General features: G+C 43.2%; 2 protein-coding genes across 2 annotated transcripts; both read right to left on the reverse strand.

Moving 5' to 3' along the window:
* Positions 1–622: 622 nt before the first annotated feature.
* Positions 623–2,853, reverse strand: LOC4336759 (scarecrow-like protein 8). The gene has a single exon (XM_015781614.3). It carries the CDS (start codon positions 2,674–2,676, stop codon positions 817–819), a length of 1,860 nt encoding a protein of 619 aa, XP_015637100.1. The 5' UTR covers positions 2,677–2,853; the 3' UTR covers positions 623–816.
* An 11,912-nt stretch (positions 2,854–14,765) lies between these two features.
* LOC4336760 (SUMO-conjugating enzyme SCE1) lies at positions 14,766–17,817 on the reverse strand. Its single transcript, XM_015779119.3, has 5 exons — positions 17,545–17,817; positions 17,316–17,399; positions 15,389–15,535; positions 15,190–15,303; positions 14,766–15,067 (listed from the first exon to the last, which is right to left on the reverse strand). The coding sequence occupies exons 1-5, from the start codon at positions 17,617–17,619 to the stop codon at positions 15,005–15,007; spliced, it is 483 nt and encodes a 160-aa protein (XP_015634605.1). The 5' UTR covers positions 17,620–17,817; the 3' UTR covers positions 14,766–15,004.
* Between the last annotated feature and the right edge of the window lie 700 nt (positions 17,818–18,517).

Here is an 18,517-nt window from a genome sequence, read left to right on the forward strand (position 1 = left end):
CCGGCACGCGGATTCCACGCACCGGCTTTGGCCGTAGCTTGAAGCACACAGCAAGCAGAAAGAAGTAGACAATTCCTCCTCGCACCACAAGACCCGGGGCCCCTTCCCTTCCGTCCCCACGAACGCAACCAGATGCCCAACTTGGCAACAAGTGTACGTGCCCAGGCCAAATCGAAGAGGCACGTAGCAAATCCCAATGCTCGGTGCTGCAATGCGTTGGCAAATCCTTTCGTGCACATCTCTTCCCCATCCTTCCTCCCAAACCTTCTCTATACTTTAATCCCAAAAGCAATCAAATATTTTAAGATTTTAACCGTTCAATTCCGTGGGTTGAGCAGGCTGCAAACAGCTAATTTAAGAGCAGTAAACAAGTACTATTACTACCAAGTTGGCAGTTTTGTTACTGCTACTAGTACCATGGGTCATGGCTCTACTTGGCTTGATACTACGTCAGGGAGAAAACATCATCCGCTGTCTACGTGGCCAGGAAGCATCAATCAACAAGAGAAAAAGGTAGGACCGGATGCACGTTTGCGCCCACTTGTTAGGCAATGTACGTATCAGCCAATTCTATCTACATCTTGATCAAGCAACGGAACCACGAGCGAGAAACAGCAAGTAATTGTGATATAATTTACTCTTTTTCCATATATAAGCATTAGCTACCAAGAATTATGAGTTGCTACAACTAATTAAGCTTTACCAGATCAATACCAAACTCACTCACCAAATGGAAAATGAAAAAAATGGAAAAAGAGCGCGAATTAATTAAGTGACCGATTTGGTGACGGCAATAATGTCGCGGCATCCCCTGGTCTAACGCCAGGCGGAGGCGACGGTGACCACGCGCCCCATCCATCCGAGCCGGAGCACGCCGTTCTCCGCCTTGACGGCGAACCCTGCCGCGACGGGGCCCTGCCGGGCCAACACCTGGTCAGCAATGCCCGGTCCGAGCGCCACCGGCCGGAATCCCGCCATGCCGAACCGGGAGCGCCACTTGCCGAACACCTCGCACCGCTCCAGCCGGTCGGCGCCTTCCCTGGCCACCGCGTTCGCCGCCCTCCCGCCCAGCGCCGCCTCAGCACGCGCCCTCTCCGCGCTCTCCCGGGGGATCGTGGCGTCCAGCGACTCCAGGATGGCCCCGTAGTGCGCGCACGCGTCGGTGAAGCGCGTGGTCAGCGGGGCCGTGTTGGAGTTCAGCTCCTGCTCCACGAGGGCCACCACCTGCGGGCCGAGGGCGCGCACCCGCCGGAGGATCTCGTCGCGCGGGTTCGCCGGCGAGACGCTCTCGTCGGGGACGTGGGAGAGCGCGAACGCCAGGTTGACAGCCAGCGCCTCCCCGGCCTCGCACCCCAGCTTGGATGCTTCTATCTCCCCTGCTCTGCAGCTCACCATTTTGAACCGGTAATCTATGCCCGCTCGCTCGGCGAGCTTCTGGAGGTGGAGTGTTGCTGTTACAGACTGCGTGAATGGTGAGGCGGGATCGGTGACGGCGGTGACCTTCAGGGAGGTTCCGGGCAACCGGCGAGCAGCGAGGCACCTGATGAGGTCGGCGTGCTGCGGGGCACTGACGTCGAAGTCCACCAGGTGTATGGCGCGGTGGTCGCCGACGGCGTCGACGATGGCCACGTTTGCAGCGTGGAGGGCGAGGCGGAAGCACGGGGATATGTCGTGGAGGAGTTGGGACCCGGCGCGCGTCTCGCCGCCGCAGATGTCCGGGACTGAGGCGGTCTGACCAATGCGGGAGGACAACGCCGCCACCATCATAGCAACCAGCCGCTGCTCCACGTCGCCGCGTGAGTTCGCCGCGCGCTTGAGGGCGGTCAGATGAGTGGCCGCCGTTTCATTGTGTCCGTCGGCGATGGCAGCCGCCGCCTCGGAGAGTAGTTGCCGCGACGTGGTGGCCGAGGTCGGCGGCGAACAGGAAGCCGAGGAAGACGCCGTGGAGGTGGACGAGTTCGAGGGCGACCGCGTCATACCCACGGCGTTATTGTTGTTGTTCGGGGTCGTCGCCGCAGTAAGTGGGGGCGACGGCGCCGCGGTGATGGAGTTGAGTTGCTCCTCCCACTCGGACCCGGTGACCGCGGAGCCGGTCCCGCTCATCGCGGCCTCCACCTCATCGTCGTCTCCGAGAAGCTGCTTCTCGAGCTCCTGCAGGATGGACAGGTCGCTCGTCGCCGGCGCTGGAGGCAGCGCCCTCGCCGTTCCAAAGGCCTGAACCTGTGGCGAGGACGCCATGTATGTCACCTGCTGCTGCCGCTGCAGCTGTGGCTGCATGAGCGGCATCGCCACCGCCCTGGACGCGGTGGTGATGGACGACAGCGTCGACGACGGCGATCCGAAGGCCCCTCCCATGCTGGACCCGGATAGAACCAGAGGCTGGGACGGTGGCCCGCCTAGAACAGCCGCGATATCCGCCGAGGTGAGCGGCGAGACGGCCGCCGACGCCGCGGCCGTGCGCTGCCTCACGGTTCGCAGGTACAGCTGCTGCTGCATCGCAATCTGTCGCTGCTGATGCTGGTGCTGCTGCCACCTCTCCATGTCGCCGAGGCTCCTCTTGAGCACCCCGCCGGCCGCGGCCGCGTCGGAGCGCTGCTGCATCGGCATCTGCACCGCCGATCCGACGCCATACAGGTACCCCTGGCGCGGATCGCGCCACGGCGCGCCTGGCTCCATGCAAGGAGGTGAGGGACGGAGAGGAGGGAGGCGACGGCGACGACGAGACGAATCTACCGAGGAGGAGGAGGAGGAGGAGGGGAGGCTAGGAGAGGAATACCGCTAGGCTAGCTCCAAATGCTATATGGCTCCCAGCCTCCACCAGCTAAAAACCGGTGCCATTCAATTGCTTGTGCTAATAAAACGCCCTCACCCATATGCTGTTATTATACGCTTCCGAAACAAAAGAAAAAGAAACCCCGCCGTTTCGTTCCGGACCCGACACCGCCACTCCCACTGACGGCGTGGGCCACAGGCGTCGAGGAATTGGTGGGCTTCACTTCCCTTCACCCGCCTTGCGTTTATCGGGAGAGGCGTTATGGCGGGGCCCGCTCGCTGCGGAAAATAAATGCGCGGGCAAGCGAGGCGAATGGCGTGTGCCAGGGAATGGAAACGGAGACGGAGGGGAGGAGGAGGGGTTATGGCTCGCGTCGCGTCACGCAATTCCCCCCCCCCCCCCCCCAACCCACCTTTCGAGCGGCGAGGAGGCGAGGCAACAAGGCTAGACTGGGAGTCTGCGGGAGGGACCTGGCTACGGCTGGCCTCGCCACCGCCCCTGTTGGTTTTTCTTTTCTACAAATTCCCCCCGGTTTCAACTTACGTTTCCAGCCGCGTGTGTTTGGCAAGCAACGGCGCCAAGGTGAAGGTTCACCGGTGGGACCAGACTTGTGCCGCCACGCAGCAAAGCCACGGTCAGGTGGGCCCGGATGCGATTTCCCGAACTCGTAGCAGAGTCCTCCTCATGTTCCGACTAACCATACTAGTACTAGTATTTCACGAGGTTAAGTAGTATTTTCACGGAAAGATTGGTAGGGTTATGCAAAAGTCGCTTTCAAAACCTTTGGTAGGACCCGGCGACGTTGGCCAGTCACCAGGCCGCGCGACGCGAGCGATCCTGCTACTGCTAGCATCAATCGACGAAGATGCCCCTAACCAGATTACGTGATCCACCGAGATGTGGAGGAACAATAGGATAAAACGAGGGCAATCCCGTCATATCGCGTGCGAATTTTCTTTTCCGACTCGGCGGTGTGCGCGGGAGAAGGTTGCTTGCATGGGGTGCGTTTGGAATTAGTTAGGAAACCGAAATATCCACCCAACAACCCCGTACCCACCTTTCTGCGCCCAAACCCTGCTTCTCTCTTCTGTAGCTCTCTGTATGTTCATACCACTTCTCCAAACAGTACGAATCAGGCTTCAGCTTTATTAATTTAAGTGCCTAACAAGTCAACTGCCATAGTATTTCCATGTGTCGCATGGTTGCGTGGGTATAATAACAATACAGAGAATCATGCATAAAGATTTTTTTTAGAGAGAAGATATGCATACTCCTAAAAATATATATATAGCTTTGCGTAGTGCTCACATTGCAAAACCTCTCTTGTCATGAAAAAATGCCTCCATTGCTGGCCAAAAGGACGGCCCCTTTTTTCCTTGTGAATAGCGTAGATGGCTAATTAGCATGAGCTGACAGCTAAAACAGGCTTCATACTCTTGGTAAGCGGTCACGTCTTCAAAATCATCCATTCCTAATGCACAACTGAAACCCAAAAGGTCCACTTGTAAAATTGGAGTTTCTTTTGGAAGAATATAATAAGGCTTTGCCTCACTGGACTGTATTTTAATCGATCCCCTATCATTATTCTGTGAATCTATTCCAATCAACTCTTAAGGATACAATAAGACTAATTTGATTGTTATCTTGGTGATGATACTTTCCTGATTTTATCTCCTTATACACCATGTTCAATTGTTCATGAGTATTTGTGTGCCATTTAGTAGCATAAAAACCAAGAGATATGATCTGATATACAGATTATATTAATTGTACTTTTTCTCAGTCATATTAAAAGGGTTCTTGGTTTTGGCCTTTCTTCATGAAACATATTTCCACAAATCTTCCAGGTGTCATTCACGGTGTCGGAATAAAAATTAAATATTTCCTCCGTTTCATAATATAAAACTTTATAGCATTGCACACATTTATATATATGTTAATGAATCTAGACATATATGTGTGACTAGATTCATTAGCATTTATATGAAAGTAAGCAATACTAGAAAGTCTTATAACTGGAGGGAATTCCAAACTACTATTCATAGTATTGAATTGTCTTTAGCTCATATCACATCTTCTCAAATATAATGTTTATGCAGGTTGAAAGAGGAGACATGGAAGGTCATATCTGATAGAGATAACTTGCATAATGATTTAAGAACATATTCGGTGTTGCACGACATTAGCACTGTCTATCGATGACAAAGTTAAAAATATTAGATACTCTGTTAAATTTAGATTTATACTTGGATATAAATGCATGCTATGTACAATCGGTATAGATAGTAGTTGTCTTTACTAGGTTATAGCCCTTACAACATTGGTATCCTAGTGTATTTGAGTATACGAATCAAATATAACTTTTAAGGGAGTACCTATATATGCAAAAGGATTTTCAGTAAAGCCCTACTAACTCGTTTGGTTGGAAGGAATTGGTAGTATGAAATGAGAATTTGAGGGGTGGGGGCTGTTAAGTGGTTGGTGGACGCAGGAGTTCTACAAGCTAGGGGTTGGGAAGAGAAGTTTAAGAGGAAACTTCTAAATTTTAAATACCGGGGTATGGGTTCGTAATTAGGAGAGAAATTGTCTTCTAAGTATGACTAAATAAATCTAAGCTATACAATTCAATTTTCACTTGAATTTCTCGTAAATCTCATATTTACTACTGTATCAAACAAGAGACTAGAAGTAAAAAAATTAAACTCCCATGACTAGTATCTCTACCAATTATCTCTTATAAACTCCCAATCCCTTTGTTGTATGTTTCTTAAAAAGGTCATATACGATTTTATTCATGAATTGTTTTTAGCCAGAAAGAATTGAATGTGCTATTATACCCCCCTAAACTTGTCACTTTATCAGTGGCACTGCGCCACTGCCCCCCATAAATTCATGCCGATACATTATTCTAAAAAGAAGAAGTCTTAGGTTGTCTTGTTTCAAGATGAAATCTTCAAGTATGAACCGGTATCTTAGAAATTTCAACACAAGGACCACACATTCCTCTTTCTGTGATTGTGTGAACGATTGTTATTTCAGCTTATTTCACGTTTTCTCCTTGTGTTACTTGAAGAATAGCGATAGGTCGTCGCAATTTGCAGACCATATGGACGGAGTACGACCGTAAAACCTTTCGTACTCACACACACGTCCACACAGCAAGGTTGAAGCATAAAATCCAGGGACAGACATACGGTCGGCCCTGGTTGACACGTGTGAGCCAACAAATCCGAATGTTCCGGGCCAAACACGCTTGACCGGCACCACCACCGAGAGAACCCGGACAGGAGAAGCGCCACTGAGCGGTGGGTCCATTCACGTGTACCCCGGAATCCTTGGGTATCTTTTCCGTCGATGCAAAGCCGGGGAGGTCAACATCTCCGTCTCTGTTGTGTAGCACCGGCTGAGAGGCCCCCGGCTACCCCACCTGGTTCACGTTCCAAAGTCATCACCTGCACTCCAGGGCTAAAATGCTAGGTGCACCAGTGCAGCAAGGTGGTACTAGTCAAAACTTAAATCTGTTGTTTATACATCTTGGAGCCAGAAAAAAATTCAGCAAAAGGGAATCAACATGGAGTAATAAAAAATTTTAAAATTGGGCAGTGACCCAGTAGATCATCCAGCATTTTAAAAAAATATTATTACACTTGAGTATAGGTAACCAAGCTGGCAAGCTCTGTAGTGGATAAAACTAGCTGCATCACGTTTACATGCTTGATGCATCATAAAAAAATGATTTGTTGCGTACTAGTAGTACTAGTACTCAGGTTTATTTTTTTGTCCGAAAAAAAATAAATATTCAGTTTGCAAATAAAAACAAGGGAGAAACACACAAGAATCGAATTTTGTTCTGAAAGGACCAAAGCTTTGCTGTCCCTACTAGTGCAAATTTGAGACGTAAATGCACCTACGTCGTCAGAATCCACTATATTATCCTCAGAACAAAAAGGGCAAAAAAATAGCTAGGTACTCGTATTTGTAGTACAGTGCTACACTACTGATTGCAAGCAGTGGCAATGGAAAGGGAGAAGATGCCTTTACGGCGATTGGTTGGTCACTGGCAGAAAGCAGCTGCAGGATTCGGCGAAATTCTTTTCCCCTCTTTTTTTTTCTTTTTCTTTTTTCATGCATCCGGTGACCAAACTGCTCCTACATCTATAGTAGGTATCAGCTCCCAGCCCAGAACAACAAGCATACGGTACGGTAGGCGCTGGATTAACGAATTGACGAAGGAATCTATGCCTGGATTTCTTTTGGGACACAGCGGACCGCACACTGTTCCTGTCAGTGATTCTTTCCGGTTTCCCTCCACTACTGCTACCAGGATGCTAGTACTAGTATAAAGTTAAATATACAGCAGTAGCACAATGACCGTGTTTAGTTGGTGTGTAAATTTTTTTAAAGTATACAGACACATATTTAAAGTTTAAAATATATTAATAATAAAATAAATTATAGATTTCGCTAAACTGTGCGACGAATTTATTAAGCATAATTAATTTATTATTAGCAAATGTTTATTGTAGCATCACATTGTCAAATCATAGCGTAATTAGACTCAAAAGATTCGTCTCGTAATTTACATGTAAACTGTGCAATTGGTTTTTTTCATCCATATTTAATGCTCTACATATGTATCCAAACATTTGTTGTAACGAAATATTTGGAATTTTAAAGGGAACTAAACACTGTCAATATTGCATATATATACTCTCGTCTACTAGTACTGTAGTTACGTCTGAACCATTCGGTTGGTATATGTGTACCGATGTACTAGTAGTACGTGAGATGCAACGTGAAATTGTTTTGCTCTCTCTTCCTCTGTACTAGGAGGAGCTCGTAGATCCAAATTATTTCAAGTTTTCAACGCGAGACAGAAAATGTTACTATTACTGAGGAAAAAAGGAAAAAAAAGAGCAGGCATCAAGGCTGCCGCGAAGAGAGGGAAATTCGGACAGTCTGGCACTGGGCTGGCGCGACCAGGTCTCGCGGGGCCCACCCGCTCCAACCACACCGGAGAGCCGACCGGATCACCCCTGCCGGATCCGCTCCGCCCACATCTGACGCCGTTTGCGCACGCGCCGTCTCTATCCTCCCGTAGCGTCGGGGTTGATCCGATCGCTTTGCCGTCGTTGTTCATTAACTGAACTCAGCTGACTTTTTTCCGCCGTCCGATTGCTCCGCCCCCGTGATTGATCTGACGGTTGCTGTTGACCCGCCGCCGTAGGGCTCCATTGCCCATTTGCCATGGAAGAAGCATCCTGTTTAGTACTGCCTCCCTCCCAAAATAAACCTAACTATTAGTTTTCTTATCCAATTTTAATCATTCATCTTATTTATCTATAGTTAGTATTTTTGTTACTATTAGGTTATGAAACATGAATAATACTTCATGTGTAACTTATATTTTTTACTCCCTCCATTCCAAATTGATCTACATATTATTTTTTTAGATTATTCATAAATGATCTACATATTTGTGTTCATTCATTAAGTAATAAGTATATTTATTATTTGTGCATTGGAGTAAATAGACATTGATGCATGCATCCATGCATACAAGTATTTATAACACACATGCAATATCTTGATTTGCTATTGGCTAGAAAATAGTGGGGATGATGCATGCATCGAGTTTGTTGCTTGAGTAAATATAGTATGAGAGAGTTATTAGCTTTTCTTGGTCTTGATGTACCTATGAAATATGTAGATCAATTTGGAATGGAGGGAATATTTTTTTAAAAAAATTAAATAAAACGATGATCAAAGTTGGACATAAAAACTTATGGCTATGCTTACTTTTGGACGGAGATAGTAGTACTACTCTGTATGTCTTCATTTTTTTAGATAATAGAATAAAAGATCCCGGCCTTTGCTCATCAGAGCTACAGCCAATTATTACAAAAGTAACACCCAAACACTGAGTGTAGTTTAAATGAATTAAACACACCCAACAAAATAAAAGATCAAACTAAGAAAAGGAGAGCACATTTATTCAAGTCTATTTGTGAATCTCCATCCATAGTTTGCAAGGAGTTGCATGACCGTTGTCTCAAGCCTACGACATGCAACCTTCATAAGCTCTCGATCATCTTCACACATTTGCAGCTGTGCCCAAAATCGGAGCCAATATGTTGCTCTGAAAATTACCTGCATATATGAGATAGATGGTGATTTGTCAAAAACCATATCATTCCTAGTCAATCACAGAGCCCAACATATGGCAGAAGCTCCTACAAGTATGAGTTTACTCTTCTTCTTGTCTACCCCCAAGAGCCAACCATCAAACATATTAGATATGGTAGTAGGAAGGTATAAACCAAGAGAGAACTGTACTGCTCTCCAAACAAATTTTGCATAATGACACTCTATAAAAAGATGTTGAATAGTCTCATTTTTCATAAAAAACAACTTAAACTGCCATTCCAATTTCTCTTGCCAAATTATCCTTGGTTAGCACAACCCCTTTAAGCAAGTACCACATAAAAATCTTAATCTTAAGTGGCATCTTAAGCTTCCAAATAATCTTGTTTCTCTCAATATAACCATTATTAATTAAATCTAGATACATCAACCTAACAGAAAATATTCCATTCTGATGATAATTCCATCTAAAGCTATCAGAGGATTGATTCAATTGAATATGTACAATAGAAGCACACAATTCATGCCAATATGCAAGATTCTGTCCAACTAATGATCTCCTAAAGGAAACATTGAGTGGAACAGATCTCATAACATTAGCAATAGTAGAACTTTTCCTTCGGACAATAGAGTATAAAGATGGATATTTGTCTTTAAAAGCCAGGTTTCCTAGCCATTTATCTTCCTAGAACCTTATTTGTTTTCCATTATTTACAATCCAAGAACCCATATCTAAGAAGGTATCTTTGACCTTCATGAGACCTGACCAAAAATGATAATCGCCTTGTTTCTTATTAACTTGGGTTATAGACTGATTGTAGAGATATTTTCTCTTCAATAGATTTTGCCATACACCTTCCTCGTTAATCAACTTAAAAACCACTTACTCAAGAGACTTGTTTTGTATTTCCAAGTTATGAACCCCTAAACCTCCCTGATCCTTAAGTTGACAAATGATATCCTATCTAGTAAGTCTATACTTTTTTTTATGGTCATCCCCTTGCCAAAAGAACCATGATCTATAATAATCAATTTTTTGAAGAACCCCTTTCGGTATCTCAAAAAAAGATATCATAAACATAGCTAAACTTGAAAGTACAGAGTTAATCAAAACCAGTCTACCCCCAACAGATAAATGTTTTCCTTTCCAACTACTAAGTTTTTTCTCAATTCTTTTCTCAATCATTTTCCAATCTCTATTATTCAGTTTTCTAACATGCATTGGTATACCAAGATATTTAACAGGGAGAGAGCCAAACTTACAACCAAAGATGTTAGAATACTCATCATAATATTCCTTTGCCTGACCAAAACAAAATAATTCACTCTTATGAAAATTTATTTTCAAGCCAGACAACTTTTCAAACACAGATAAAATCAATTTAAGATTCTTCGCTTGTTGTAAGTCATATTCCAAAAAAATGATGGTATCATCTGCATACTGTAAAATAAATAAACCATCATCCACTAGGTGAGGGACTACCCCATTCAATGAACCAGCATCTTTCGCCCTCTTAATTAATAAAGTAAGCATATCTGCTACTATATTAAAAAGAACTGGAGATAAATGATCTCCTTGCCTTAGACCTTTGTAAGTTTAAAAATTATTACCGGTCTGATCATTTACTCTAATACCAACATGTCCCACTCGAATAAAAGAAGTTATCCACTCACACCATTTAGGAGAAAAACCTTTCATTCTGAGCGTCTGTTATACAAAAGACCATTTAACCATGTCATAAGCTTTTTCAAAATCGATCTTAAAAATCACATCACTTTTATTTTTGCGATGTAATTCATGCATAGTTTCATGCAAAATAACAACACCTTCCATAATATTTCTCCCAGGTATAAAAGCAGTTTGAGTAGGGCTAATCACCTTTTGAGCAACACTCATTATTCTATTCGTAGCAACTTTGGTAAAGATCTTAAAACTAACATTAAGTAAGCAGATAGGCCTATATTGTTGAATTTTCATGGCCTCAGCACACTTAGGCAAAAGAATAATAGTACCAAAGTTAAGGGAGAATAAAGACAAAGTACCATTATGAAAATCTCTGAAAAGATCCAACATATCCTTAATGACATTCCAAAAGACTTGATAAAACTCAGCAGGAAATCCATCAGGACCCGGAGCTTTATTATGTTCCATTTGGAAAATAGCCTCTTTAATTTCCTTTTTAGTGAATTCTTGTATTAAAGCTTCATTCTCTAATTGAGATACTTGTGGGATGTCCACAAAATTATTTTCATCAAACTGGAGATCAGAATCATCAGGAGGACCAAAGAGGCCTTTATAATAAGTGGTAATATGTGATTTTAGATTTGCATCACCATTTATCAATTGATCCCCATCTTGAAGTTGAAAAATTCTGGTTTTTCTATGTTTGCCATTAGCAACCAAATGAAAATACTTTGTATTTGAATCACCCTCCAAAATATCCTTAGTTTTAGCCCTTTGATACCACTTAATTTCTTCTTCTCTCATAAGAGTAGATAATCTATTTCTACAAAACCATCTAAAATCAATTTCCTCCTGAGTTAGAAGAACAGATTCAGCCTTTTTATCCAACAAATTCAACCTATCCAAAATCTCCTTTTTTTTTTCTTTTTTTATACATACCACTCTGTATGTCTTCATAGAGGAGAAAAAGAAGGCTTTGTTGACGATGAGTGAATGAAATATGAATGAGTGAGCCGTATATCTTCATACTCCTACATTGGATCCACCATTCCAACTTGGCGAATGGCAAATTGGCAAGTTGGGAAGGCAGCATAGAATGTGCATCATTTAGCGGCCAGAGCGTCCATCTGGGACACAGCGGGATTGTCATGTGTGACGTCCAAGCTTCGCTTAGTCCCCATCATTAACGTACGGTCAGGGCATTCAAGGACCGGAAACGAGAGAGAAGAACACAAGGGGTTAGTAACCAAAAGAGTAATACTACTCCAGTATACAACCAAACTGTCTTCGCAGCCATACGATACGAAGCCAATTTAAGACTGGAAGCTGGGCAGAAAGTTATGGGCGTTAAATTGAGCTCAACTTGACGACGTACACCTTCGACTAAACTGGACATCCGGCTGTGGAAAACACAAGAAATGGACGTGGAAGAGTCCGGGTTTTGGACGAGCGACTCCACTGCAAAAATCCATCTCGCGGCTGTGCAACCAGAAGCTAGGAATCAGTCCACTGGTAGTCATGAACCTGGATTCTTCCTAGCTAGTGCTCAAATATTCCCATCCTCAACGGAGTTTACCAACGATCTCTTCCAGATTCACGTAATCACGTGCCTTCGACTCAGTAATACCAGTACTACTCCCACCGTACTAGTAAAGAAAGTCGTTTAGAACCATATTTAAATCAAACCTTGGGAATATAAATCATGAATAACTTTCGAGTTGTTGAGTTTGAAAATATAAAAATTATATGAATAGATTTGTCTTGAAAAATACTTTCATAAAAGTATACATATATCACTTTTCAATAAATATTTTTATAGAAACCAGAAGTCAAAGTTGTGTTTTAGAGACCGTGTCGCTGTCCTAAACGACTTACTTTACGAGTACGGATGGAGTACTATACAGTAAATCCATTCTTTCTTGTCCATTTTTGTTTCTGTTATTCAGTAAAGCTCCACTATTACCAAGATGACACGGAAATCATAAAGTAGGACTAGTGGTAGTTGGACTAGTTGGAGCAATAAGCAAGCCGTATATAGTAACTAATGTTAGTAGGAGTTGGATGCAATATACACTACAGGAAGGACAGTACTAGTATACTATTGCACGGATGACATAAATCACACAGATCACGCCAATGGTCGTAGCACAAAAGTGGTAGAACAAGCGATAGTGGAAGCTTTACAGCCATACTGCCTCACCTCTCTGAGATGAATCCAGTAAAGATATTGGATGCTAGGGACCATGCATCGCTCTCTACGCTTGTTAGGCTCATTTCTATAGACTATAAGTTGTATCCCCATTTGGTAGGGAGAAAGGGAATTTCGGATGGTTGTTATCCTTATCGGAAGATTTCCTGTGGAGTACTATTGGAACCCCATGGTTTTATTTTCTGAATTCCTATGTAATGGACCATTCCAAATGGATTATGGTGGAAATTTCAGTGATGATATACATCATATGAAACACCATGCTTCTTGCAACCTAAGTTTTCCTTCTGTCGCATCCAATTCCAAACACTTTCTTGTTACAGCTTCATCGCTTTTTTCATATTAGCATACTCCCTCCGGTTCTTTTTGTTTTGACGTTGGCTAGATTACTGCATTTTTCCTGTTCCTGGCCTTGTAGTTTCCTGCAGTACAGAAAGGCTCTGAATGGTTTCTCTCCCCTTCAAGTAATTGAGAGAGACACGTTTATCTTTGCCTCAAGTGATTGACAATGCTTTCTTAGGAACAAAAAAATCTGGCGAAGTAAACACTTTACCTACTTCCTAGTTCCTACTACTGCAGAAAGGAGCAAGAACATAAGGATATTCATATTCTATATACATTTTAGAAAGAAGTTGCAATTTCAACAAAAGTTTTTTTATTGCATTTTGCCAAGATGTAGCATCCCAATGGTGAAGCGATAAAGGTCTCGCCTAACTTAGATTTATTTTGGCAGGCAGTTTATAGAATCTTTGGTTCAGAATAAGACAGCTTCTGAGATAAGCCATGCCATTGTTTGGCAAGAAATAGATTATACAAAGGAAAAAGTTCCAAAAGATAATCTAGTGCTCTCTCTTGAGAAAAGTCTCACTTTTACGGACCAAAGGAAAGTCACCATCCAATCACATGTGGCTTGTTCCAGTAAGCTATCTGAAGATTCTCACCGAAACACCAGCAAAAGGAATTTTTATAAATTACACAGAGCTTTCAATCAGGAATTTCCCCCCTTTTTTTAAAAAAAAAAAGAGGACAGCATTCGAGAAATTTGCTCAAAGTATGCGGCAAATCAAGTATATCCTTCAGCTGTAATGTCTTTTTCCAAAGGCCAAAACGAAAAAAAAAGGACTATCTCTGATCAGCTGTGTGGTGTCAATGACCTTGTTGCTTCTTTTTCCAACGCCTATATCTCAGACTATTTTGGGTTCGTTGCATTTGTTCGCTAGCTGTTCATGGAATACATATTAAACCGTAAGCGCTGCAAAGAAAAAATTGCATCACCAACTGCGAAGAGAACCAGCTCCTTGCCATTGGATGGTATGGTAGACCGAGATGGCTTTGATTTTTCTTTTGGAGCGCAGTACGCGGTCTTGTGCTGTAACTGTAAACAATCGAGCCCCATGTGCACGGCTTTGCGTCGATCTAGGCCATCCGTTCCACGATCCATGGCTAGGAACGAACGCTTCGTCAGTCTCGCGTGCTCGCATATTCTACTCCTGCAAAATTTCCCATCCAGATTCGTTGCACCGAATTGACCACCAATAGCATATCTGGCGAGCCTGAATTCAGTGCATCAAATCATCAAATGGGTCATTGAGTGTAAGGCAAGGGTAGCACTCTCGTGTGTTTATCGCTTCCTCTTGTTTCTGTCCTCACCACAAGTGATTCTCTTTGCCACAATCGTCGGTTCCTCATGAAGGCTGGACACAAATTAGTTGGCAAAATACAGAAGGCTGGACACAGAGACACACCAGCACGAGTGTGAAATGAACAGGCTTCCGGGCTTTAGGGGTCCCTGAAAGTACAGGGGCAACTTTATTGACCAGTGTGACCAGGAAAGGGCAATCTTCTAGGCCCATTTGGGCCACCCCTCTCTCAATCATTTGGGCTGTCCATCTGAACCATCTATTCAAGCAGTCCCTGGCTGAAAGCTTTCCATCACAAAGAAGGGGCGAAAACCATCAGAAAAACTCGAAACTTTCTGCTGTTGAGGCACCGACAGGCCAGAAACAATAGTCATGGAGGTGGACTTAAAAGTGTATTTTAGCAGTTCCAACAGACACATCACCATGTTGCCAACTCGGCAACTCAATACACCAGACGATGAACACCGGGTTTAGTCCCCACGAATTACAGGTGCGGTTCATGATAGGTTCAATCAAAATGTTTTAGCTGCCAGAATCCTGCAGGCATTGCGCGGCTACAGAGCTGAAGGATACTTCTTAGCCTGCTGACGAACGCGTTTCCTGTACTCCTCCATGTCCTGCAAATGACAGCCAATGGGACAGAAGAACATGTTTGTTAAGCGCACGGCCAATTCAGAGTTAAGGAATTTTGTCTCTACTTTGTTTTTCATTTTTATGGAAGTGCATGTCATAACTAAACCTTCCTATAAAGCTCATAGCTTATATTCTGTGCAGCAGAGTTAGGGTTTGGATCATCAAACAATTCCTGGATGCCTATAAGAATTTGCCTCACTGTAATTGAAGGTTTCCATGCCTGAAAAAATAAATCATGGATCAGGGAGGATAATATGATGGTGTATACATGTTGAAAAGAACATATTCACTCAGTTTCAGCTTACGGTACTCAAGATTGATAGGCATACTGCCCCAGAGTCATAGACATTGATGTGGAAGAAACCCGATGGGAACTTGCAAGAAGGAGCGTTGGTTGGATAGTCTTCAGTGAATTGCATAGTAAGTGGGAAATATCCACCCTCCCAATCAGTCTGTAGGAAGAAAATAACTTTAACACATAATCTTACTTTATGGCACGATAGTTATAGAAACATAATCTTATTTCATGCCAGAGTCATTTTGGAAATCAATGGAGAGTGAGCAGAGTACCAAATTTTGCTGTAGAGGAATAACATAAGACTACACTATATATATGCACAAGCCAATAATTCATAAGATAACAAAACAGTGGCATATAATAGGTTCTAACAAGACAAGAATTCATCAGTATGTGAAATTTTATTTTGCACAAACTCTTATGGTATCGAAAAAAAAGTAGTAGTGTTTGATGCCCTCATAGAGGAATAAGAGGAGTAACCAGTACCTTGACAGGCTAAAGCTTTAGAGAGGGAAACAATCCAGCATTAGTTAAGGTTGTTGCATAAGTGAAATGAAACAGATTGGCAAGTTTATGGCAATAACTATTGAACTATGAACCAGTAAAAGTAGAGATTGCGGAAAAACTACGGCAGAAGACTAATTACTGTAGCATACCGTCATTTCCTTTCAGTAAGCTATTATCATATTGTTGACAGAAGAAAAACATCCTAAATAGGAGTAGTATATTTAAAAGAAATAGTGAAAGGACACTTTTCTAATCTTTCTTAAAAATGTCAATGGCTCAGGAAAACTCCTTTGGCCCAGCTATTCCACAGGGCAATAATATTCAGAAACAATATAGATTTGCAGGTTCGGACTACTGTTCATCCCGTAATGCTTCTCATCCATAAGGAGCCATAGTTACCATCAGGTCAGATCATTTGATATGATAAGGCCTGACTTCTTCATTGTGTTTAACGTCTATTGAGAACAAATTATGCAGACCAAATAGTGCAAGGAGCAAACGTTGCCAAGCAGTACCAATAGAAGTGCCAGTTACCTGACTTAAAGATGTATATGCTTTCATATGAACTAGATATAGATATGAGTTTCCTCAAGGGTCTAGAACATATTATGCCAATTTAGAGGATCCAACGACCACCAACGTCCAGAGCAAGAATCGAACGGTCCTTGTTTCTTTGATGACGTGGCACATTAATTTTGCAAGAAAGATTAGTTCTTTCACTACTTTAGATAAATTTTGGCTTGTTTATTTCAGATACAGAGGTCTGCTGCCAGACGAAAGATAACACCTATTGAGATTAAATGTGACAAAATGGATAATTTGGAACCTTTCAACTGTTATAATGAGATTTATCCATTTCCGAGCCATTTGTCTTAGATCTTGATGTAACACCACAAGTTAAATCAAATGAAATGAAAGTGACAAATGGCCCACTATAGCTATGGCCTAGAGTTTATCTGGTAACATCAGAAATATTCAGAATACAGTGTATTGTTAAACAAATCATAGCACTGCATTAAGCAACCAACGGAGCAAGAGAGCATGCAGATTCATTCAAGCGTCCAGGACCAGGTCCTGTAAAGTGTAAACTCTACTTATATCAAATCACACGGTTGCGTTACAAGAGGGCCAGAGGGGCATAAATCAGTTTACAGCTTTGCATGATAGTAGCAATGGTTGCAAAACCCTTGCAGCAATTCCAAAACCCACTATGCCGGTGATTTCCCTATTCCCGAGTGGCTAGATAAACCAGTACAGATTACAGACTACTCGATCGTGGGCATATCTTAGTATTCAACTCAAGAATCGAACTGACCACTAAATATAGATCAAACCAAAATTAACATGCTAGTTCAGCCAAGAATAATAGCATGCACAAGGAACAGCCAAGTGCCAAAAAAAAAAAGGCTTCTTTCGATGTTTCTTACCCCTTCTTTGCCGGGGATGATGCATCGCCAGACCATGAGGTTGACGGACCCATCCGGCAGGGTCTCCGGCTTGGCCACGAAGCCCTGAAACCAACCAAACAAAAGAAGCAGCAAACGTCCCCATCACTACTAGTAAAAACAAAGAGGGAAAGAAAGAAAGAAAAAAACCTAGCAAAAGACCGAATAAATTAGCCCGGACAGATCAGTATAGCTAGTTGCGGGCGCGCACATGGGGGTGGTTCTTGCGCCACGCCTTGCGCTCCTCGGCGAGGCGGGCGCGGGCGATGCCTCCTCCGGATGCCATCCAATTCCAATCTAAACCAGTGAATGCGCTCTACAGGGGGGGTCGGTCGGCTGCGGGGGTTGCCGCTGCTTCCTCTTCTTCCAAGGCCCTCTCGTGGGATTCGCTGTCTCGTGGGCGGCGCCGGGAGGCTCGCCTCTTGGGGTTCCTCTCCAAGATGAGGAGGAAGAACCGAACAGGCCAAGGCTTACTTCCGAAGCTGCCAATGCAATGTTTGCCAGTCCAGTTTATTCATTTCCGTTCCTTTTACCTCGTTTTTTTTGCAATCAGTTCCTTTATCGTCTTAGAGTAGGTACAATAGTAGACTATAAGACAGCTATAAATATATTTTAAAATGAAAAGAAAGAGAGAGAAAAGCAGCGGGCTATAAATCTGTAGCCAGCTGCAGCACTGACTCCAAGACGTAATGTGTGTATGACAGGTGGGACCGGATATTAATAGTATAGTAAGCAACTATTGTATGAATTAGCTATTGCATTGGCTATAGATGATTTGGAGCCAGTAGTGGGCTATACTATTAAACTTGTTCTAACATAACTGCAAGACTACATTCTTCACTGATTTATGGGACCCACTACCGATGGTCCACATGTCAGCGATGATGCTATGATGACGTTATCACGTTACCTCAGAGGAACTGGTTTCCGCTACGATCACTAACCTAATAAAAAAATCATATTTTATTTGTCAATTTGTTGGTTGCTCTGCCTCTTCCCGCTAATTGTAGTTGTGTTTAACCGTCGTAGTAGTCTCTTCCTTTTTTCTTAGTTTTTTTTTCTCTTTTTCCTTAGCATAAGTCGGTCTAGTTGATTGCGTTGTGTAACAAACACCTTTTTCTTTTAATATATTTATATGCAATTCTCGTAAAAAAATTATCGATTTGTTACAGTGTTTTATAGGT

The sequence above is a fragment of the Oryza sativa genome, chromosome 4 (genome assembly GCF_034140825.1).
Source record: "Oryza sativa Japonica Group chromosome 4, ASM3414082v1".
In the NCBI taxonomy this organism is placed as follows: domain Eukaryota; kingdom Viridiplantae; phylum Streptophyta; class Magnoliopsida; order Poales; family Poaceae; genus Oryza; species Oryza sativa.